We start from the raw sequence: 22,961 nt of genomic DNA on the forward strand, positions 1-22,961 counted from the left end.
CAACAACTGATATTTATCGGGCCAGCATAGTGCCGGCCCATTAAGCGTGCTGTGCCCGTGCCGACACTGTGGGCCAGATTGGCGGCCCAGGCCCGGCACTACCTACGGGCCGTGCCAGGCACTGGCACGATGGGCGTCGAGCCAGGCCATTCCTGGACCATGCTTCTTAGTGCCATGCTTGGGCCGGCCCGTAGTGCCCGGGCCAAATGGCCAACTATAGCTCCACTGTCTACATACCAGTTTGTGTCATAGCCATAACCAGTAGTAGCCGCCCCTGCCGTCTTCTGATTTTGTTGATCTTCATCATCATCATATCTATACCAGCAGCGATTTGCTTCATGTCCTACCTTCTTGCAAATTTGACAAACCGTCTTGTTATTGGGTCCACCTTGCTTGGACGTGTTGGTGTTGCTAGGGTCGTAGCTGCTGCCATGATATGATCCACTGCGGCCACCATTACCGTGGCCACGACCACGATTGTTGTTATTGCCACGGCCATGACCTCTTTAGCTGTAGCCGCATCCTCTACCAGCCATGTTAGCTGATGACTTGAACTGACCCCCTTCTTGATACATCTCCATGCGTTGATCATATGTGAGTAGCTGGGAATACAAATCACTCAAGCAGAGAAAGCCAACACGACCAAGCATTGATGACACAAAAGGATTGTAGTCAAAGTCAAGACCATTCAAGATAAAGTGAACCATCTCATCATCATCCATAATCTTTCCAACCGTGGCTAATTCATCTTTGAAAGAACACATCTTAATGAAAGAAGCTAAGGAGGACATGTTACCCTTCTTAGTTGTGGAGAGTAGGACGCGCTGATTTGCAATCCGCGTCTTGGAGTGCGCCGAGAACATCCTTTCAAGCGCCTCCCATGTTTCTGCTGTTGTGGTTGCTGTTGCCATCGGTGCCAATGCATCCTTGGTGAGAGAATTCAACAGGTAGCTCAGTACTTGCCAATCTTTCGCAACCCAGGAATCATACTCAGAGTTGTGGACGATCTCCTTCTTGCCATCTGCCTTGACCACCTCCAGAGTCTTGGGCAGCTCAGGGGTAGATCCATCTAGGATCACCATGAGTTGAGCTCCTCGTATGGCATGAAGGAATTGAGCCTTCCATAGAAGGCAGTTGTCTCGAGTTAATTTCTCAGAGACAACCCCTAGTAGCGCCGGTGCTGGGGTAGATGACGACGCCATGGGCTTAGTTTGGGATGTTGTGGATGTTTGTGGAAGAGGATGCTCTGATTACCATGTAAGAATAGGAGGAAACGTGGTTGCCTATCTTAACCGGTCACGGTTACACGTTTATATAGGGTGAAATTCACCAAGAGATATACATGAATACTATTGTGATCATTTAGAACTCGTTTGCCTTATAAGAAGAACCTATCTCTAAGCAATCTGAGTCAATCTCTAAGATCACAGCAGTACGAATCCTTTCCTTGTTACAGACATATCTCTCACACTCCATCCTCGATGGTCGCTCTCAGGTGGGCTAGCAGCCGCGGCCGGTCCCGTTTCTCGACCGACCTAAGTATATTTCGGATGGCGACCTTCCTCCAAATGGAAACCCGGTGCCACATAAGGCAAGCCCCTCGCACACTACTCCGGCTTGTATCCTTCCTGAAAAAGAGGCCAAAAAGCAAGGATCCCAAGCCTTTCAAGACACGTCACGAATTAAACAGGACCAGCAGGGCTGGGGCTAGAGCTATCTAATGTCATGTGTCACTAGCTGTTTAATTTTACCATATCCTGGCAAGGCTGATGGGTACTGCTGATGTACACTGTGACTGTAACTAAATGTCTACCGGCCATCATCTGATACGATGTACGCTTGCACCTGCATGTACTTGCTTTGTATGCGTCATGGAATCAATTCTTTGTTTTAGACCAAGCTGTGTAAGGCAGACAGGAGGACTACTGTTGGTTCTTATTTAGTGAGGTGTGTTTATCCGTAGATGCGAAGTACGGTGGTCAGTAGAGTGCATGCTAAACCTGATTACATCCCTTTAATCTTCAAAGAAAGCAGTTCCAGATAAGATGATGAAGGCTAGCCGTGGGGCCGGCCGGCGTGGTGCTGAGGTTCGCAGAGGCGCCGGCGGGCGGTCCGGCGTGGGCTCGACCTCATCATTATCCATCCCTGCTTTATGGCAGCTCTGAAACAGGGCCCATGGAGTCAGTGAGACTGTGGGCATGTTTGGTTCCTGATCACAATTTACCACGCTTAAGGTTAGGTACGAGCTACATTATGGCAAGCCACATTTTGTGGTAAAAATGGACGGTTTGGTTCGCAACTAAGCTTTGAAAAATCACTGTGATTGCTGTTTGGATTCTTACCATAAATATTTGACAAAAAGTTGTGGTACAGGTTTGGTTGCTAGCGTAAATATATATTAGTAAGAGTAACACAGAACACAAGCTGCCAAACGACATATATTAGTTAAGAAAAAATATATCTAACTAAAATCGATACCTCATCTTGATTTTATTGTGAAAATCTGATCAAAACGGTGACCAAACTAATCTTATCGCTGCCGCCAAACGAAGAAAAAAACGACAGCTTATTTCCCATAGGTAGAGGAGCTAGAGGTAGGATATGCAGGCTCCTGTCCGTCAAGCTCAAGCAGCGTCGGGGGCGATCAATCGATTAAACAAATTGACGCCACGTCACCTAATCTCCTGCCAAGGAAGCAGAGCCGCCGTGGAGCTGTGGTGAATTAATCAGGGGTGTTAAACTCGCGGCAGGTGGAATGTTTTGGCAGCAGTGGCGCGCCATGGGAGCGTGGCGCAAGAAAAACTCGCCACGCTTTCCTTGGCAAAAGCTGTGGTGGATGAGCTAGGAGGCTGTGGCGAGCCTTGCTTTAGTCAAGAACCAAACACTCACCAAGTTTTTTTTTTTTTGCAAACCTAACCTTAGGCATGGCAGCTTGTTGTTGGGAACCAAGCATTTACACCACACACTGCCAGACTCTGAACAGCCCAAGCTCCTAGGTTGTTCCTTGTTCGGCAGTCCGAAAAACAAGCTGAGGTAGAGCAGAATATCTGTTAGCTAAACTCCTAAACATCAAACTCGTATCAGATGGATTGCATTGCTGGCAGCAATCATACGTGTGTTACGGAAACAGGTAGCAAACAAGCGCGCAGTTTTCTGCAAGCACACCCCTTGGCTATATGAAGCAACTGATCTATCTCAATACAGTTGTGGTCCTCAGTGTGCCATGCACGCCCTTTCCTCGCACGCAAGAATGAAAGCTAAGCCCTAGCTTTTGGCATTTTCACGCCGCTGTTGCAGGATCAATTTACACATACTCGTTCGAACCGATCCAACGAACGGTGGTGTGAGACCACACACATATTCCACGTGCTTCAATTCTTATCGTCGATCACGACCAGGACGAGACGATCAGACGAGACCAACCCTTAGACGTGGCTGCCCCTAGCTACTCCAGCTGCTCGATCATTAAGTTTCTTGCTCTCATCGCCATGGCGTCTTGGTTGAAGGCTGCTAGGGGTTCTTGGCAGTCGACACGTGCTACTTGGTGCGTGCTTAAACTAATGTGTGGCCGGGAGACAGATGGCGATGCCCAGAGCTGGCCTGGCTGGCTGGCTCGCATCCTTTGGGAGCACACAAAGAACGGAACAAGTGGATAGAATTGGAGATGCCGATGCACTTTTGGCCGCTTGGATGGCGATGCATTCTCGGATGTTTTATTTGGGTGGACAGCAGCCTTGCTTGCGAGTGGTGCGCTGCATCTTGATCTGGGGGAGAAGTGAAGCAAAAGGACTGTGCGACACACGGCGCATCATATATATCCTGGCCAGCTGCATGCCGACGTCACGCTGCCCGCCCCCCCCCCCCCCAACAAGATTTCGACATTTTTTATGATCTCATTAGCAGTTGCATTTTCTTATTATATATGTGTATACCGGAGTATTGGTGTATTCTTGTAGTAACGCAATACGGTCGAGGTCACAGCCTCCCAGGAACCAGCTACTCGAGGAGTCGAGGTCTCTTGGTTCGACCACTACTCGAGCTAGCTATAGATCCTGCAGGTTTCATGTAGGCGATCCTTCCGGTCATGATTTCGAGCTGTAAGCAGATGGAGCAAGGTCTGGTTTGCAGCAACGACTGAGCATGCATACAGTGGCTGTCGTCAGTCTCTGTTAAAAGGCGGCGGACAAGCGTGAGGCATTGGTCAAAAAGGTTTCAGGCGCGTGCTCATTTCTGTGTTCTCCTGCACGCTCGAGTATACTACTACTACTACTCCTCCTCCTCCAGTAGCGATGTCTGCATGCCTTTTGGTTCATCTGTTATTCAGAAATCAGAACTCCAGTTTGCAGCTACAGCATGGTGCAGAGAGAACACACTCGGCAGTAAGGACGCCGACTTGCCGAGGCTCAAGGCACGCCTGATGAAGAGGACAGCATCTTACTGGATCAGAAATGTGTCATGTGAGAAACCATTTGTATTAACTATGGCCGTATGGCGAACGAAGGCGTCCACGATATGTGGCTACGGACCCAAGCTACCCTGCTAGTCTTATCCGATTATCCGAATCGAACCCGGGCCCGGGTCCAGTGCCGGATCGACGTGCATCCGGCGCCGCACCTTCGCCGTCGCATGCATTCCTGCTGCAATTAATGCAATGCATCGACAAGACACACGCGGCATCATCATCAGTGCCCTCGGCAGTCGGCACTCGGCACCAGCAAAACGCCGTGCCATGGCCCTCCTTATCCACTTGCATGCAGAAGGAATCATGCGATGGAGCTGCCTCACCGGCTCACCTTTTAGCTTGCTTTTCCACCGATCGATCAGCTGCTCGATCGGAGCTCAAAGTTTGCTAGCTGCCACGGCTGTATAAAACCTCTTCCGAGCTAGTATCGGGGAGGCACCTTCGTAACGGCCGCAAACCGGAGCGGCCGCCGGCCGGCCAGCGCCACACGTCCGAACGATCGATCTATCCGGCCAGTTCCGGTCGGCCCATGTCGGCCCGCCGCACGAATCATTGGCGCCGCCGTGAGTGCGTACGTGCGCGCGGTCCCTTCCCCTTCCGCGGCGTCCGCCGTGGCGGCACCTTACTGGCCGCGGTAGGGGGTGCGGGCAGCCAATGGCGAACAACGTTGCGGGCGCTGCAATACTCCTCGGGCCCCGCCGCGCACCCGCACCTGCCCATCATGGCTGCCCCCTCCCGCGCACGAGCAGTCGAGCACGAGGTAGCGTAGCGTCTGCCGCCACCAACCGGATGGATCGGCGGCCACCGCCATATACGGCGGCGCGCAACGCAGAATGTGTCCAGGCCGCAACAGGCAAAACTGTGAAACGCGCGGATCGAGTGCAGCGATTTGGTCGGCAGTAACTTTTGCTGCTTGTTTCTTACTTCAGCTCCACCAGTGCGATCGATTAATCGAAATGCATCGCAGCGTAAGGGTAACTTTGCAACTTCTCGCGCCAGGAGGTGCATTGGTCATAAACGTACTAGAAGTGCATCAGTGCATTTGGTGGTGTTGTATTTCTCTCGGGATGTATCAGGTATGTATGTAATGAATCTACTAGTAAATGTAGTGGGTAAGGCCAGTCTTGGTGGAGTGTTATGGAGGTTTCATGGACATTAAATCCTATGCCACATCAGCAGTTTTGCTAAATTGGCAACCTAATTATGAGGAGAGAAGAGGAGAGTTTCATCCCCATGAAATTCACATGATATAGTTACCAAGTCCAATGAAACACAATGAAACTTGCACCGAGGATGGTATAGTTTCGTCACATGACACATTTGATAATAACTCTACGTAAAAATTAAATGTTGCAGGTTGTCTATGAAACTATGTAATGAAAATATGCACTAAAAGTGACAGTTTCATTTTTTGAAAAAAAATGATATGGCAGTCTTGGTGAAACCGTACACTGAGACTGGCCTAATTCTCTCAAATCTCATGATGACACTATGTTAGAGCCTTGAGAACCTACGTCGCGGGACAAGCAATTCCGATTTAGGTTCTATTCCCTTCATCTCAAATTACTATTCATTTTGAAATTCCTATTCATTTTGATAGGGACTCGAAGATAAAACGCATGAAGCAGGAAACCAACAAGCAAATACACACCGAGGCATATATAGGCAGCCTACCTTTTGACTTTTGTTGACCGATAGGTCAGTCCACGAGCCCACTGAAGTAGAGGCCAGGAGCCTTTCTTATTTGTCCGCCATTCAACCCATATAGGCAACCTAGTCAATTACTCTTTCTATCTATCGAAATATTTATTGCTGACTCTCTTTTCACAATATTTAGTTATTCATCTTTTTTAAAATTTTATTATAATTATAAAAAATTAATGTTTAAAATATATTTGATAATTGTACTTACATAATTTTTGAATAAGATGCAAGCGTCTTGACCAAAAATATTAAGGAGATAGCAATAATGTGGCGCCTTTCATTGGGCGATGGTGAGAAGGCTTGGGCCTAATATCTCATGGGCGAATGGGCCAGTATGTACAACTCGTGAATGACGACGGCGCGGACGAGTTTGTGGACCGTATAAGAAAGGACAATCATCGGCCCAGAAGCGCGATGCGGCCCATCCGACGCAGGCAAAGGATGGGAAAACGGCGCGCGAGACTGACGGAATGTCTTCTGACTTTTGGTACCTGGGAAATAGCTATAATGATTCATCAATGCATTCTCTTAGCTGTGCTGGAAGATAAGGGGCAGGCTGTTAGCAACCCTTCCTTAATCCAATAGAAATGACACAGGCAATCTGATGCAATAGTAGCTGATACAAGTATGAGGGAAATAGAGTTTGGGATAGGAAAGCACAGCAGGGGGATCGAGATAGTAGAGCAGCAAGATCTAGAGATAGAGAGAAATCAGAATAGTTGAGGATCTAGAGGATTGGAGAATAGGAGACAGACTTGTTCTGTGTATTTCTTCGATGCCCATCACTGAAGCAGCTCGTGCCCTTGCACTCCAGACCCAGCCTCTTGGACTCCCTCGGCTCATGGCCCATATGGCCCAATAGTCAGTCCCTAACATTCCCCCCTTCTTAAGATCCGATTTGCCCCCAAGTCGATGAAATAAAATCTTCATCAAAATCATAGTACCACCTGGATCCCATGGCAGTTGCAGATTCTTGGCGATCAGCAGCAATAAGAATGGCCATGCCTGATGACTGAAAACCACTTCTGCATGTGCTTCATATCTGAACCTTTTACATGGTTGGTTATATAATGTTGCTATCAGACTGTCCATATTTATTAGCACTGCATTTTCTAACAATTCCATCCAGTTTTTCCTTTCCCCCCTAGGAGAATGGAATGCCCCTGTATTTAGCTCAACCACAATGTCACCAATTGCTAAACTGAAGCAATTATGAACCTGGGAAGGCAAAACAACAGTAACACTGACTTCTTGTAAAGCCATTGGCAAATCCCAAAACTGAACCAATAAATCAGGAATATCATCACAACATTTTTGCTGCTTCATCTCTCGTGCAAATAACAAATTTAGATTGATAATTCCTGGATTGCATAGCTTAAACTCTTGATATCACCTCTTAGTCTCAGTAGCAAGCATCACCATGTCAAAGCCATAAGGTTGGAACTGATTTCTGAATACTCCTCTAAGCAATTGCCTCTGGATTCCAGAATTCCAGGAATGCATCACAGTGTACTCTACCAGACTAAACTTCTGCAATAGTGGCTTCCTGGCGTTTATATTTTCCCACAACAATTCTTGTTCTTTTCCTGAACATTGCCCAAGTATACAAGGATTGAACAACAATGGGGGCAGATGGAGCCAGTCAAAGCACCAAAAAGAACTAATCCCACCATCTACGTGTGGGAGATGGTGTGGCAATGGTCTTGGCCGAATCTTGGCACTGTCACACATGAACACCATGGGTATCGACGGCGACCGTTGCATGGGATGCAGAGTAGGTCCATCACACATCATCATAATTAGCAGAGAGGTCAAGGATGAGAAATTTTGTTGAGCTGGAGGTGGCCATGGAGGCTTCCTATGAAAACTGAAAGACCACCTCACGAAGTCATCATCAAATAATATCTGGAAAGACGACCATGGCCTTGGACGCATATCAGCATTGTCAGAACTACTGCCCGATGGCATTGATGGCGGCCATGGCTGCCAGTCAGTGTACCTCCTTGACAGAGCCCATAAAATCACCACATCACAAATCATATCATCTAGGTGGAAGAAGTTTAGAGCAGTACCTACACCACAATTCGATGCTGGAACATTCTTGGTGACCAATGGAACAGCAGGCACCTGGAGCTCATCACGGCGGCGTGGTCCATGACATCCAGGACGACCATGGACTGGACAACAACATCGATGCTACCGCGTGCTCCTGCAATAGCAAGAACCTCTGCACATCCTCCAGCTGCATCAGCCTCCACAAATAGCTTCTCAGAGTTATGGTCCTCGGACACAGCTTCAACAAGTGGAAACGCAGTTATCTTGTGGTTGGCGCTGGCATCGACATCGAGGCCCCGAGTTGAACCAGTGGTGGGCGCCTCAATGCTGGTGATGTTGGGAACAAAATTGATGGTCGTTGCAGCCACAGCAGCAAGGCTGGAGTCTGGGTCATGCCCCTCGATGATGGTGGATGTAGTAGAAGCTCCAAGCATGGTCGAAGATGAGCTTGCCATGGTGTCACAGCAGCTCAGGTCTTGAGATGACCCCCACTTGATGTCCAGCTGACAACAGCCAGTATACACACACCGGCCATGTAACTCCCCAAATGCTTCTGCTGCACCATACTTTGTTTCAAACACAACCTGAGCCAACACATGATCTGATCCTCCAAGCACTTGCACATGCTGCACCTCGCCAAACGGATCAAACACAAGATGGAGAACCTCCTCAGTGATGGGATAGTAAGCCTGGTGAATGGTGACCTGCAGAACTCGGCTAGGCGATCTCCAATCACTTGCAGACATTTCATCGAACAGGTTGCAGGCGCCGCTATTGCAGCCACCATTGCTGAAGCAAATTGGCCACAAATCACTCCGGCTCACTTCCTCTTTCCACGCCATCTCCAGATCGAAAAAAAAAATCCAAGGATTCGAACATCTCTGAAATACACAGAACAAGTCTGTCTCCTATTCTCCTATCCTCTCTCTGGCTCATGTTCTTCTTTCTTCTCTAGATCCTCAGCTATTCTGATTTCTCTCTATCTCTAGATCTTGCTGCTCTACTATCTCGATCCCCCTGCTGTGCTTTCCTATCCCAAACTCTATTTCCCTCATACTTGTATCAGCTACTATTGTATCAGATTGCCTGTGTCGTTTCTATTGGATTAAGGAAGGGGGTTGCTAACACAGGCTTGGCATCCTTTTGTACACTGAAGTCTAAATCTGTTTTCTCAAATTGACACAACAATTACACTCTCAAGTTGAAAAGGACATTCAATCATCGCATTCTGAATTGAGTCGCGGCCTCGAACCAGAAGCTGTGGGAGCCCTCACCGTGGCCGCAGACCTCGACCTGCAGAAGAGGATGCCAGGTTGGGGAGGAGGAGAGCGTCGGCGGAGGGAGCTTCCTCAAGTTTGGGATCTGCTCCACCCATGCTCGAGCCAGGGGAAGTGACGAGCTGCAGCTACCGGGCGGCGGCGATGGGGATTGGCCGATAGGGGGTTTCATGTGCTGTGCGCGAGCGCGAAACGGCGACCGCAACCGCAAAGCGAGCGGAGAGAGATGGGGTGGCCTCGTCTTGCTTGCCGTCAGATGTGTGATGGACGGCATCGGGCCCCCTTCGTCCCTTGGAGGCAGAAACAGGCAAACAGCTATACTGTGGAGAGGATCTGGATCCGTAAAACAAACACACCCTATTTCCTGCTCTTTTTTTTCCTCCCTCCCACGCATTCTCGTCTTCGCCTCTCTCTCGGGGTCTCGGCCGGCCTTTTGCTCCCGTCGACGACAGGGCGGGGCCAGTGGCGCCGCGCCGCCCGTGGCCAGTTCTTCGTCGGGCGCTTCTCCGGCGACGGGCGTCCGGTAGGGGTATGCCCGCCCCCATTCCCTTTCCTTCATTTCCCTTCCAGCTGTGCGAAATCTGACACCCAAACCCCTGCAATTTGTGTTCGGATCTGACCATGTATTTCACCTACGAACTTCTATTTTCTGTGCAAAAATTATCTGACCAGGTCCTATACTCTGCCTCCGCCCCTGATTCTAGGGTTTCTGGTGCCTTCTCGCTCTGAATGGCAGACCTTACGGACATAGGCTGCTGCAGTTGCTTTAGCTTTTTGAGGAAACCCAGTGTACCTGCACGTCAGCCTCGGGAAGCTGATGGCATACTATCTGAAGATTTGCTGAAGCGCCAATCAGCTGAAGATCCTGATGGGAGTTTCTACACTGGAGACGATCCTGATGTAAGCTTTTACAATGGGGATGATCTTGATCGAAGCTTCTACAATGGGGATGATCCTGATAGGAGCTTCTATGATAGAGATGATGCTGAGTATCTTCATGGAAGTGATGATGGACCACCGAGGAAGACTTCTGAAGATATTATACAGTCAAGAGCTCAAAATGGCTTTGCATGTAGAGAGATCCCAGTTAAAGAGACTAAAAAAGTATTCCGCTCAGAGGTAACATTTTTAACGCTTCATTTTTTTTTACCCAGCTATCTGCGTACGTGCACTTGCATTTCCATATTTGAAACTATGTCTATTGAGATCCTGCCTAACTATGCCCACTGTATGCATGAGCTTCTCATAAGAACTTGGATTCTGTCATATCACGCAACTGGCACCTCCCATTAATTTGGATATTTTTACCATTTGGCCTTTGATTAAGTTTATCTTTTCGAAAAAGATGTAGACTTGACTTGGTATATCAGAACGGCCTTTCCCCCTTAGTAATTGCACATAACCTTTCTGAAAATGAGCTTTGTTATCCTTAAATGTTATCCATGCCATCAATAGTTATCAAAAGAAGACTGTCTGATTATTAAAAAAAGGTGGACTGGCTAAGCATTTTTTCTTCAAAATGCAAAACTGTACTATGGATCATTCTTACAACTTTGTCCCAACTTGAACTGAACACTGGTGATGGACTATGACCGGTGATATCTTCTTTCCATTTTGCATAAATAAATCCCTTTTTTGTCTGAATGATAAGGAAGTAATGCATCTTTTCTGGAATGGTAAACAACCAGTCCAACCTTCTTATTGCATTATAGGAAAAGCCCGTTCTACTTCCCGTGAACAATCTGACCTGTTTAAAGATACGCACAAAGCATTTGAAAGTAATTCCAATACATAATTTAGCATGTCCAATGAAGGATAGCAATTTGTATGAGACAATTTTACCTTTTACATTGGACACTACAGTAACGCTGTCCTTTTTGGCATGTTAAGGATGAAAATGGTTATAAGATGGTCAATCAGTATGTCCATTTGGGAAAGATTGGTTCTGGAAGCTATGGCAAAGTGGTAAGAAACCTTGTATGTGCTAATAATTAAGTTTTCCAAATAGATGTCTAAATTCCTTTTATTTTGATGCTGAAAAAGGTTCTATACAGAAACATTAAAGATGGGAAGCTATATGCAGTGAAGGTATTGCTTTCTGTTACTCTCTTGTGTTACTAGCATAAGTATCTTTTTATCAAACCCTTTCACGATTGCGTATGCTTGCTGAATATGCACTTTCTTCTGGTAGCTACTAGTTACACTTTGTTTCTTTCTAATATGTTGCACCTTGGGCATATTTTGGGTGCTAGCTATGCTTCCTTCAGGACTTTGCAATCAGCTGTTCTGTATTGCATCTTTGCTTTGCTCAACACTGTTACTGTTAACACTTATATGTGTCCTGGGTGCATGTGCTGATGTCTCACTTATGTAATTTTAGTCCTTTCCCTTCTCTTTCAGGTTCTGAATAAGCCCTACATGATGAAAATACGTGTTGTACGATCAGAAACTGCCATGACAGATGTTCTTCGTGAGGTAACTTTGTCAGCTTATCTGTCCATGTAATACTTGTTTTGTTGTCATGCATGTGTACCTTAGTTCCATTTTAAAGTTGTTGCGCGTGCTTTGATGATGTTATCTCTCTAGGATCTACATACATAAGCTAACCAGTTGAAAAAAAATGCTAATTGATGTTGTTCTGTCCGATACTTGAACCTGATAAAATAATAAACATTTTGAAGTATTTGGTTAGTGACTGGAAGGATTTTTTATTTAGTTTACCGGAATATCATGTTTTGGGGCTTCTGCTGTTTATGGACTTACGTTTAATTTAAGTAAAAACAACTAGGCACCCTGCTCTTGAGCATATGAGAATGCCCAGCTCACATATTTGGGATGCATTTATCTGATATAAAGGTGGCCAAAAGCATATATTTGCAGTATAGTTTTCTTATGATCACACCATGAGTCCATGTTTCCCAGCTATAGATCAGCAGTTAACTGTACACTTTGTGCAATAGTAACCCATTTAGCCTCTGAAGAGAAAAGGATTCATGGGAATGTTACAGAATTCATATATCTTTTGTTTATTTGGAAACTCTATTTGCTGCCGTTGCTGGTTCCTTTCCAGTTTCATTGGCCATATGATTTTTTGCTGGATGAATCCCCAGCTCAATAACTACCACGAATAGGCTGATCTGTAGCTTCATTTCCTTTCCAAAGTCATGAAATTCACTCTTAGTCTTGAGCTGCCTTAAGAGGCTAAATAGATACCCATCACCAATATAGGTGGATTAGGGTCAAAATATTGTTAGAATCAGTGGAAAGTTTCCTGTAAAAATGTAGAAGCATACTGTATTGGTCACTGGCACTATAGCACACCCCAGGTGCAGTGTATGCATCCTGATTTTACATGTTAATTTGCTTCATTGTTTATTGTTTACAGTATCTAATTCCTTGCCCCTTTTTTGTATTGGATACAGGTATCCATAATGAAAATGTTGAATCACCCCAATATTGTAAATCTTGTTGAGGTGATTGATGACCCAAACATAGATAAATTCTACATGGGTATGTAATTATGTTCCCACTGTTATACCTTTCATTTTATATTACTTAAACATGACATTATGCATTCTATTGATTTTTAATACAATTGCCATTTACATTTTATTTTTTCATTTGCATTGCCAGTTCTTGAGTATGTTGAAGGAAAAATGGTTTGTGATAACGGTTTAGAAGAAGCTACTGCAAGAAATTATTTGCGAGACATAATATCTGGTCTTATGTATCTTCACTCTCATGTAAGATGTCAGTTTTTCGTTTCTGATAACTCTGGTTTATCATGGTGAATACTTTGCCATATCAAAGTTTACAATTTAGGAACACAAATGCTGTATAAGTCGCTCTATATTATGTTTAACACAATTTTCTAAAGTGCTGGGATTTTGAAATTTTTATTTGAGCATCTCTTTGTTTGTTTTGCACTTATTAATCCAAGCAGCCTATTTTTGCTTTCACAAAGCCCCCCCCCCCCCTCCCCCACCCCCCCTTTCACTAGACTTGATTATTATAGTTGATGGCCAAGTTGAACAGCAAACTGATATTCCCTGCAGATTCTGAGCAATCAGCCTTGCTTTTTTTTTTCCCTCCTTTTGATTTGCAAATTGCAACTGCGCATCTTGTTTAGCTCCTCAATCAGTATTTAAGTTAACTGATTGCATGAGCAAATATTAGTTTGGGTTTGTAATGCATGCTCATTGCTTGATTATGAAGGATCAATAGATTTCTGCAAGCTACTTCTCACTACACACATATAAGTTCACTTGACTCCTGGATTTGGAGGGTTCAGCTTCCATAAGCTTAAGCCCAGTGAAGTGATATTTGTTTGGTTTTTAGGGACTGATTGAATTCATTAAAAAATCTGGCAATGTCCTCGCTCGAGTACTAGGCAAATCACAATCAACATTTAGGATGGTGGCATGCCCCAGAGATTGGTTTCTGTTGTTGAATAAAGCTCCAGGTAGTATATCCAGCTATCTGTCATGCATATTATTTATCTGCCCGTTGTGCACTTGAGCCCTATCAGCAGTGTGCAACGCAAGCAACTGCTGTGGTGGACTGGAGGGTGCTGGAAGGAGCAACAGCATGCTGCTAGACATCTACCTGTTTAACAATGTGGTTCATTCAACAGTCAAGTTAGGCTTAGAATGGAGGGTATGACATAGGTCTGTTAGGCATGCACTGCAACACGAATTTAGGAGGGCTAAATCTAGTTAGTAACTGAGTCCATTTAAGTTCTAGAAGACAGTTAGAGATGAAGCTAGTGTCAGAGACCGAATCCTAACTAAGCTGTGCACTTGAGTTTTGTTCAAGCAAGAAATAATTCCTCCAGTCTCTGCTGTTTGCTAGCTCTCAAGCCTTCAAGTCTCTCATCTCAATCATGTAATAATATCATAATTCAAGTAACACCATCTGGCCATCATTTGCGCAGTAACAATCCTGATGCAAACCATGTTTCATGGTTCGCATCAGGAAACCACTAAACTCCAATGTGAACCACAGTTCAAAATTGTGTTTGCCTACAAAAACAAAAATCCCATGGTTCCAAGCTTCCCAGTTGAGGTTTATGTACCCCATTTTTGGACATATTTACATATTATTTACATGCATTTCTGATCGCCTGTTTTTCTATGCCATGCTGTATGCTGTGTGCTTCCCAGCTTGATTGAGACACTGAATCTTGTATTTTTTTTTCCCTAATACACAGAATGTTATTCATGGTGACATTAAACCAGACAATCTCTTGGTTACCAGTACTGGCAATGTGAAGATAGGAGATTTCAGTGTAAGCCAGGTTTTTGAGGTAAGGTCTATAGTCCTGTAACTTTGTGTATTCTATAATAATTATTATTATTCCTGTCAGGAAATAATGCTTTTCAGTTGAATGACCTCACCCTTGAAAGAGATAAATGCCTAATTTCTGCTATCTATTGTTAATTGCTCTTGCTCTGATAAAAAATGGCTCTGTATATTCAGAGTTTCTCAAATCAGGTTTGTATTGATGTAAACACTTTTAATTATGTCACTCCCTGTCTTCCCTAGGATTTTTAAGATAACTTCCATGTTCTTCTTTTGGAAATATGTTCAATGTTTAGTAGGCCCATAAATTGGATAAAACTTGTTTCATTCTTCAACTCAAGTAAAATCTACTTGATCTTTCAAAGTATGGGTATGTTCTTGTGGTGAATTCTTCTAGATTATCTATTTTCATATTTTGGTGTACTGATAAATGGGTACAGTGGTGCTGACGTGTTTGCAACGTAGGATGATGATGATATGCTTTGGAGATCTCCTGGCACTCCTGTTTTCACTGCACCAGAGTGCTGTCAAGGTACTAGCTATCTTTGATGTTTAATTTCTAAATGTTGCGTATAAAATTAGTCAATCGTCAGACTATCTATCGATACAAGACTGGCTTTTAGATGCTCTATTTTCATAGCTACATGATTACAGAATCAAAAATAAATGAAAATGCGAGTATGCAAAAGACCAGAATTTTTTCTGCCATTTTCAAAATTACTAAATTTTCTTTGGCTATCGGCTATAAACTTGCTAAATATGGTGAAGTGATCTCTTTACCTTACTGCAGGTTCAGCCTACCATGGTCGGGCATCTGATACATGGGCAGTTGGTGTAACTTTATATTGTATGATTTCTGGGCAATATCCATTTCTTGGAGATACATTGCAGGAAACTTATGATAAGGTGCAAAAAAAACTGCCTCTTCCTTTTCCTTTTGATTTTATTTAGACAAATGCATGAATCTCACTTGAGTTGTTGCTACAAAATAGATTGCCAATGATCCTGTGCAAATACCTGACGACATGAACCCCCAACTTGCTGATTTGCTCCAAAGGCTTCTCTGCAAAGGTTGCTTTACCACCCTATGGTTTCGATAAATCGAGCTTTGGTGCCAGATATGCTCTGTTAACGGATGCCCTTTCTGTTTCCACACGTGCTTGATTTGCAGATCCGGGGGATCGCATCACCCTGCAGGCTGCGGCTGAGCATCCTTGGGTTGCTGGGGACAAGGGGCCAGTCCCTGAATTCTTCTGTAGATGTGGCTTTGGCCGCAGGAAGAGGAATGATTTTCGGGAAGAAGTGCAATAACAGAGATGGTCTAAAGGTCTAGTGTAGATAATTGATGAGGTGTTGCAAAACAAAGCCCTGACGATACGCTTCTCCGTTGTCTTGTATTCCCCTCTTCCAATCGAGCTGTAGGTGCTCGACTGGACATAATTCTTTCTTTCTTTCTTTCTTTGCTCCGGTACAGAATAGAGTTTAACCCTATGCGAGTAAAACCACTGCGCCGTCTCTCAAAATTTCTCCCCCTATAGGATAGATATAGTCACAAGCCAAGATGCCTCAAGTCCTCTGACATTCAAATACAGTTTCTGAACGCTGTGTGCATTGTTTGGAAGTTGGAGCATATACCGTTTCTATCTGTGACGTTCATTCTGTCAATTCTAGTATCGTGTACTCTGTACTGTGCACATTTAACTTCAGAGCACGATGGTTTCATATTGTAGCGAAGGTGAGATTACCCGCAAAAAAAGGGTGAGTTTAGCGCTGAACAAATGATCATCCAAAAAAATGCTAATGAATAATTTTTTTTTTAGATTAGCTAATGAACAAATGTGCAGCCTCATGTACCATAGGCAGCCCAATAGCCCATCTTACAGAAGGCGAGTTCGCACCTCGGCCCACGGTAGGCCGCTCCTCCAGTCCTCCCCTCACCTCTGCTCTCTTCCGACTCTCCGTCTCCGCGCATACTCGTTGGCTCTTCCTCGCCGCCTTCGTCCCTCACCGCCGCAGCGATGGTGTACTTGGATTCGTGGGACGACTTCGTGGAGCGGTCCGTGCAGCTCTTCCGCGCCGACCCCAGCGCCGTACGCCGCCGCCGCGACCCCGATCCGCTCCTCTCCCCCGAATCCCCTCCCGCTTCGTTCCCTGTGTCCGATGTAACCGAACCTGTCAGTGCGCCTCTCTGCAGACCCGCTATGTGATGAAGTACCGGCACAGCGAGGGGAAGCTCGTCCTCAAGGTCACCGACGACCGCGAGGTACCGCGCGTGACTTGTTCACTAAGATTTTTCTTCCGCGCTGTTGGTTTGGGACATGGATGGCTGGTAGATGGTGTGTTCTAGATGCCAATCGCTAGGGCGGCTGTGCAATTGCGCATATTGCAGCGGAACTGTGCTGATCAAGTGTTACATATTATGCGCTCTGTCAAATTTGGCTTGCATTGGACTATTGGAGCAATCACCTTGTGTTTCACGCTGTAGTTGGGTGCTTTGATTGGGTGATGTGAAAGCTGGATACGTTGCAGTATGTGACCTAAAATTCAGCAGTCTGAAAATGTATTGGACCATTGGCAGCATCTGTTCGAGGATAGGAAAATTAAGAATAAGATTGGCGCCAATTGTTCTGAAGTGACTTGTTCATATCTCAAATCTGATTGATTATGTGGCATTAGTGAATATTAGTCTTGTGTGGCGATAGTCAAAATTAGTTGTGAAGATCTGTACTATTTGTTGGCATGCGTAGGTTTCCTTTGTACTTCAAAAGGTCATTATTATTTACAAGTCAACTGCTCTTGCTTCCAGCTAGTTAGTTTTTGAGTGACCATCATATGTGAACTGTTTTCTGTTTGTACAATACTGAAGGGTGCTGTTTTAGCTCAAACTCGAAAGGTGCTTATTCTATTGGGGAACACTGTGTTCTGCGCATCTTTTACATATGCTTCAGTAGACTAATGCAGCTAGTTGCTTCACTATTCTGGAGCCTTCCACTTCTGTATTTGCATAATTGCACTGCCATAAAATGTCACCATATGCTGGTCAAGCAGCAGATTGCTCCCAGTAAACGCAAATTTTGCTAATGCTTAAACATAAATGTTGGAACTACGTAGGCATATGTTTCCTAGAACAAATACATGCCTGGACATTGCTTTTCTACAATAGATGATTAGTTGTTACAGTTCTATAAGGAAGGTTTACTTTCATATTATAAGTCTTTAATGGGATAGGTATTTTATTAGAAACCTTCTTCAGCTAGAAGAAACACTTTTTTATGTTGATGATGAAATAAAAGGTACTGAGTTTAGAATGTCTTGAGCTAACATATAAACATTAAGAAAGCACTTGACTTGCAGAACCTTCAAAATGTGACATCTACTGCATCATAGTTAACAACTTGCAAATAATAGAGTTATCTTTGAAGGTTTACTGGATCATATTTACTTGCTTGTCCTTGTGATCTCAGACTGAGATAAATTATCAACAAAATCCAATCAGTGGTATCTAAAAAATCAATTGTTTATTGAAATATGTTCCCATATGAATGTTATGCATTGAGATAAGCTTACCAGTGCGAGGCATTGCTTCAGTTAACATTGTTCATCATTGCTTCATTAAGGTTGTGTTTAATGTTGGTTTGTATTCGCCACTGTACTGCAGATGCAGTTCTTATGTGCTGTAATGAAAGCCAGAACTTTGAACTTCCCATAGTAGTGTTGCGTCTTGCTTGTTTATTTCAGGAGCAAGCATTGTGTATTCTAAGCTGAGAAAAGTACCTAATGATATCAAAACCTAGACGGTAGTTGTGTAACTTGTTACTAGCTGCTGAAAGGTCATTGATTGCTAGCCAGTGTGTTAATTCTGGCATGCCGCATGTTGTGTGAAGTTTGGTTGAAATTAAGCATCCCCTGCTTTGCTGACGAAGTGTATTTGCCCACAGTGCTTGAAGTTCAAGACAGATCAAGCTCAGGATGCAAAGAAGATGGAGAAGCTCAACAATATCTTTTTTGCTCTCATGACTCGTGGACCTGATGGTATTATGCTGTGTTTACACCAAACGTTACAATCACTGAAGAAGCGCTGAATTTTATCATTTCACTAATTTGGGTTCCTATTCTTTGGATCGTGCAGCTGATATCAGTGAAGTTTCGGGGAAGGAACAGGCAGAGCAACAACAATCAAAGAAAGGACGGGGCAGGAGGCAGTGATGGCTGGCTTGCTCCTGATTTCTTTCAGAAAATTCACAACTGGGATGCTGGATTGACGTTTCATTGACTCTTGTCCCTACTTTGTTACCCTGAAGGAATTTTGGACCATATTGGACATTTTCTGGTACAGAACCAAAAACATACTGAATGAGCTGTCATGAATTCGTGATCCAGAAACACTCAATCTTTGACGTCTCTTTTTGCACCTGCAGCGTTTGTCTTGTTTGCCATGAATCCCTGAATGAGCTATCATGAATCCCTGAAGGAAATTTTGTTGTATGACTAGATAATGGTAATCTGATCTCATCTATTGTACTGCGTATGTGGCCACACCGTGTTTTGCAGGGCATACTGATACCTAGCAAGTAGCAACTATGGCCATGTTAATGCAGGATGAGCGGCCCTGAGCTGATATAGTAGTTAGAGTGACAACGGGGCTGTGCATCCCTGGCAACTTAAAGCCGGTGAAAAACTATAGTTCTGCTGCGCGTCATCTGTTGTCGGGTCAGATGTGCTCGTGCATGCGGCTAACTATTTTGCCTGTAGTCACGAAGGCGAAGCAGATGTCTCGCAGAGGCTGCTGTCTGGTAATATAACGAATTGCATTTGTCAGTGACAAATAAAGCTGCACATTTCACAACTAAAAATATCTGCCTACAGCAGCGTCAAGAGTGTATCTGCAATAAGCCCATTTTAGATGGTTGTGCACTAATTGTACCATTGCACCAAAACTTCGGTGGAATACTCCATCCTGAAGAAGAGCGATAACAATTTGCAATTTTTTTCGAACCTCTTCAGGGCTGCATAATGTCCAAACTCTCATTTTTACTTTCAACTCATCAACCATCTGCAGGAGACTAATAGTTCCATTAACGACAATTCTCACTACAAGAGTAGATACATCATTAGCTACTTTGGCATTCCTCCCAACAAAGCCTCTCATCTGCTTACATCACTTGTGTGCATACCATAAACATCATGGGTTTCAGCAAAGAGTTGAAACTAATAGCAATGCATCTTTGGATCGGAGCAAAAGTTGTTGCTGAAGAAGCTCTAACAGCTAGACCAAATGGAGGAGCCTCTCGATGCGTTGCTCCCAGATCATATGTGGAAGCCCTTCCACTCTCAAAGCTGGGAGAACAACATGCCACCATTTTCTGCCCAATTGATGCATCTTGATCCTGAAAACTATGGTAAATGACCCTAGATACAAATAAATAAAGCAGTTGCCTTTCTAGTCAGTTTAATGTAGACATGCTCTAGTGTTGCCTTTATATACTTCATTTATGTAATTGATGCGAATAAATGATGCACATTTTCGTACCAAGAAATTCAAGGGATTTAAAGGTTTGTTGATGAATTCTAATAAAAAATACATGTATGTCAGGGATCGTAATTGTTTCTTGTCCTAGGCTTCTTATTTTTAAATCTGTCTATCTAATTTGTAGCAATATTGCTTCAGTAAGTTCCTGTCCTAAGAATTTAGGAAGTTTCTCTCCTCTTTTCATGAGTAATTTCACGTTTTATTGATGAATTTTTGATAAAACTATATGCATTCCATTGAGCATAATGGTTATTGTTGTAGGCTTCTTAATTTTTAATCTATGAAAAATAAAGCAATATTCTATCATATTTTGGTACCAAAAAATTAGTATGTTGTCTCCTCTTTTCTCTGAGGAATTTCATGGCCTCTTATAGGATTTCTCAAGGGAAAGTGCGGATGACATACGTTGCGGGTGTCCAATTGGTATGGTTCTAGGTTTGGCTCATCAACCCGATCGGTCAAATGCTGGCAAGATACCACATGAGTAGATATATACAAAAAAAAAGAAATCTAAATCCGCTAAATCGCTCGTGTTATGATCTTCTACAGCTGAGGTCTTCACGTTCGTCATCTGACTTATGTTCTTCATGTAGCATTCAGAACGAATGACTATAAAATCACATTGATACTTCCACGTATTATGAGACAAAATCATATCAGACGAGAAGCCATGCTGAATGTTGATAAATTACAAACCATAAATCCACTATGACGTATCTTGTAACTGTTTTACTGAATTTTTTCCCACTTTATACAGAGGGTTCTTGTGTTGTACATGCATACTCAGATGCTCTCACAACGAAGCTGCGTAGTGTTTTCAAGAGCAATGACTTTGGCGTTGATTTGAAAAAGCTCCTAACACTATCTGCTGGCAAAGAGATTCTCACTGAAAATAGTGCATCACCGAGCAGCACGGGATCCCCTCGAGGGAATGATCCCCTATGTTAGTGGCAGGTGTGGAAATTTACAAATGGGTGTACATAATATTCATGTTTTGTTTCTAAATATATATCATTCTACTATATTGTTTCCAACAAAACTTATAATTTTTTTAAAGGGAAATCATGTTTTATTAGCAATCATAAACGCAAAGAAGCACATAGTCTCTGTATACTTTGCAAGTTCTAAAAGTTCATGAGATCACTCTAACTTCACGTGTGCCACGGCAACATATCCCATAGACACACTCCCAGACTTCAGCAGTGAGGAGGTCACTTCATCAATTAGCTTATGTAGATATTTTATTATCAGTCACACTGTAGTTTTCCTAACAAAATATCAATATTTACTACTACCCTTATAAAACTTTATTTGAAACATATACAATTAACTAGTGCTCTCCTATAACTATATTTAAAAATATACACTATCATTTTTATGTAGCAATGAAAATATCTTTTTGTGTATTAAATATTTTATCTAGAGACATCTTTAAAAGTAACGAGCTACATGATTTTTATATTATCTTGAAAAAATTATACATCTATTTGATTTAAATAGCATTATAGAAATTTTCTTAGTGAGGTAAAGATTTTGAGAGGAGTCAACTGGCATACTTTGTTAAGGCATCAAAATTGTAATTACACTTGAAATGTTAAAATGTGCAAGTAATTACACTTGCTCTTCTCTTTTGTATGCTTTCATCAGTCATAATATTTCTGTCCGAGTAAAATGCATGTATGACAATTGTACTTATCTTCGTGTGTCAGTTTGGGCATTATACTCGGGAAAGTGTAAATCATGGTCATAAAACTTGGGTCGACTACACTGATACGGTTATCAGATCATGAATCATACATATTCGGATGACATATGTTAAGTTTGGCTATGTCTGCTCATCCAAGATGGCCAAATTATGGCATGTACATATTGTTTTCATATTTTTGAATACGTATAATTAACGAATAGTTACATGTCCAAAGATCCAAAGCATGTTGGCAACTAATGGCTAACTAATTTCATTGCTCATGTTTCATAGATCTCAATACTATTTGTTGGCGACTTCAGGCTGGTACTAGATTACTATTGAATTTGTGTTAGAAAGGGAATTTAAGGATGAGAACATGCTGAAGTAGGACACGTTCGCATGCAAGGATTGAGTCGGGTTCATGCCCCTGACTGGCAGAGCAAGCTAGAGTTGCTAATTAGGGTATAGTGCACTAGGAGCACTAGGTAATTACAACATCTTGGTGCATTCATCGCCTTATTCTTGTGACATGAACAATGCAGTTAGTAAAGAGCAATGGTAGGATGTGTCTCATTTGTTCATATTCTAGCATGTGAAGATAAGATTTGGGTAATTCAATCATCATGTGAAATTGCCTTATGTCTCATTCTTCTTCACATAGATAAGTGATTTGCTCTCTCTTTACAATATCGAAGGGGCTATAGATAATTGTATAGGTGGAAAGAGCTAACAAAGGAGAGGTATAAATACGAGAAAGTGAAGGGAAATATGTTTATTGTGATTTGCCCTTCATCAGTTATACACAACTACATTATACAAATAAAAATACATAGAATTATGAGGTACATAGCCGTATCGGCATAGTTGAACAAGTTTGATGGTCATGATTTACACTTTTATGAGTATGATGACCAAATTGAAACATAAAGACAAGTACAAGAATCA

At 43.3% G+C, this 22,961-nt stretch overlaps 2 protein-coding genes across 5 annotated transcripts; both read left to right on the plus strand.

Moving 5' to 3' along the window:
- Positions 1 to 9,853: 9,853 nt before the first annotated feature.
- LOC101771684 (serine/threonine-protein kinase GRIK1) lies at positions 9,854 to 16,464 on the plus strand. Of its 3 annotated transcripts, none has more exons than XM_004976313.3 (12): positions 9,854 to 10,027; positions 10,171 to 10,617; positions 11,389 to 11,463; positions 11,542 to 11,586; positions 11,899 to 11,973; positions 12,921 to 13,008; positions 13,132 to 13,241; positions 14,708 to 14,803; positions 15,265 to 15,331; positions 15,590 to 15,705; positions 15,792 to 15,870; positions 15,971 to 16,464. In XM_004976313.3, the coding sequence occupies exons 2-12, from the start codon at positions 10,228 to 10,230 to the stop codon at positions 16,108 to 16,110; spliced, it is 1,281 nt and encodes a 426-aa protein (XP_004976370.1). In that variant the 5' UTR covers positions 9,854 to 10,027; positions 10,171 to 10,227; the 3' UTR covers positions 16,111 to 16,464. The 3 variants fall into 3 exon arrangements, with proteins under 3 accessions (XP_004976370.1, XP_004976371.1, XP_004976369.1); XM_004976314.3 differs by having other exon boundaries at positions 9,854 to 10,021; positions 10,203 to 10,617; XM_004976312.3 differs by having other exon boundaries at positions 9,855 to 10,027; positions 10,203 to 10,617.
- Positions 16,465 to 16,678: 214 nt separating this feature from the next.
- LOC101772621 (signal recognition particle 9 kDa protein) lies at positions 16,679 to 19,315 on the plus strand. Of its 2 annotated transcripts, none has more exons than XM_022828289.1 (4): positions 16,679 to 16,889; positions 16,979 to 17,062; positions 18,738 to 18,831; positions 18,929 to 19,315. In XM_022828289.1, the coding sequence occupies exons 1-4, from the start codon at positions 16,818 to 16,820 to the stop codon at positions 19,003 to 19,005; spliced, it is 327 nt and encodes a 108-aa protein (XP_022684024.1). In that variant the 5' UTR covers positions 16,679 to 16,817; the 3' UTR covers positions 19,006 to 19,315. The 2 variants fall into 2 exon arrangements, with proteins under 2 accessions (XP_022684024.1, XP_004976372.1); XM_004976315.3 differs by having other exon boundaries at positions 16,698 to 16,889; positions 16,994 to 17,062; positions 18,929 to 19,210.
- The last annotated feature ends 3,646 nt before the right edge of the window (positions 19,316 to 22,961 follow it).

Source organism: Setaria italica, chromosome VII (assembly GCF_000263155.2).
Source record: "Setaria italica strain Yugu1 chromosome VII, Setaria_italica_v2.0, whole genome shotgun sequence".
NCBI lineage: Eukaryota > Viridiplantae > Streptophyta > Magnoliopsida > Poales > Poaceae > Setaria > Setaria italica.

What these genes read in the sequence shown, in the direction of transcription:
- LOC101771684 (XM_004976313.3), top strand. Translation starts at nt 10,228, where the DNA reads ATGGCAGACCTTACGGACATAGGCTGCTGCAGTTGCTTTAGCTTTTTG. An exon ending in GGAAGCTATATGCAGTGAAG is followed by an intron (nt 11,587 to 11,898) that starts GTATTGCTTTCT and finishes CTTCTCTTTCAG; the next exon opens with GTTCTGAATAAGCCCTACAT. An exon ending in CATAGATAAATTCTACATGG is followed by an intron (nt 13,009 to 13,131) that starts GTATGTAATTAT and finishes TTGCATTGCCAG; the next exon opens with TTCTTGAGTATGTTGAAGGA.
- LOC101772621 (XM_022828289.1), top strand. Translation starts at nt 16,818, where the DNA reads ATGGTGTACTTGGATTCGTGGGACGACTTCGTGGAGCGGTCCGTGCAG. An exon ending in TCCGCGCCGACCCCAGCGCC is followed by an intron (nt 16,890 to 16,978) that starts GTACGCCGCCGC and finishes CGAACCTGTCAG; the next exon opens with TGCGCCTCTCTGCAGACCCG. An exon ending in AGGTCACCGACGACCGCGAG is followed by an intron (nt 17,063 to 18,737) that starts GTACCGCGCGTG and finishes ATTTGCCCACAG; the next exon opens with TGCTTGAAGTTCAAGACAGA.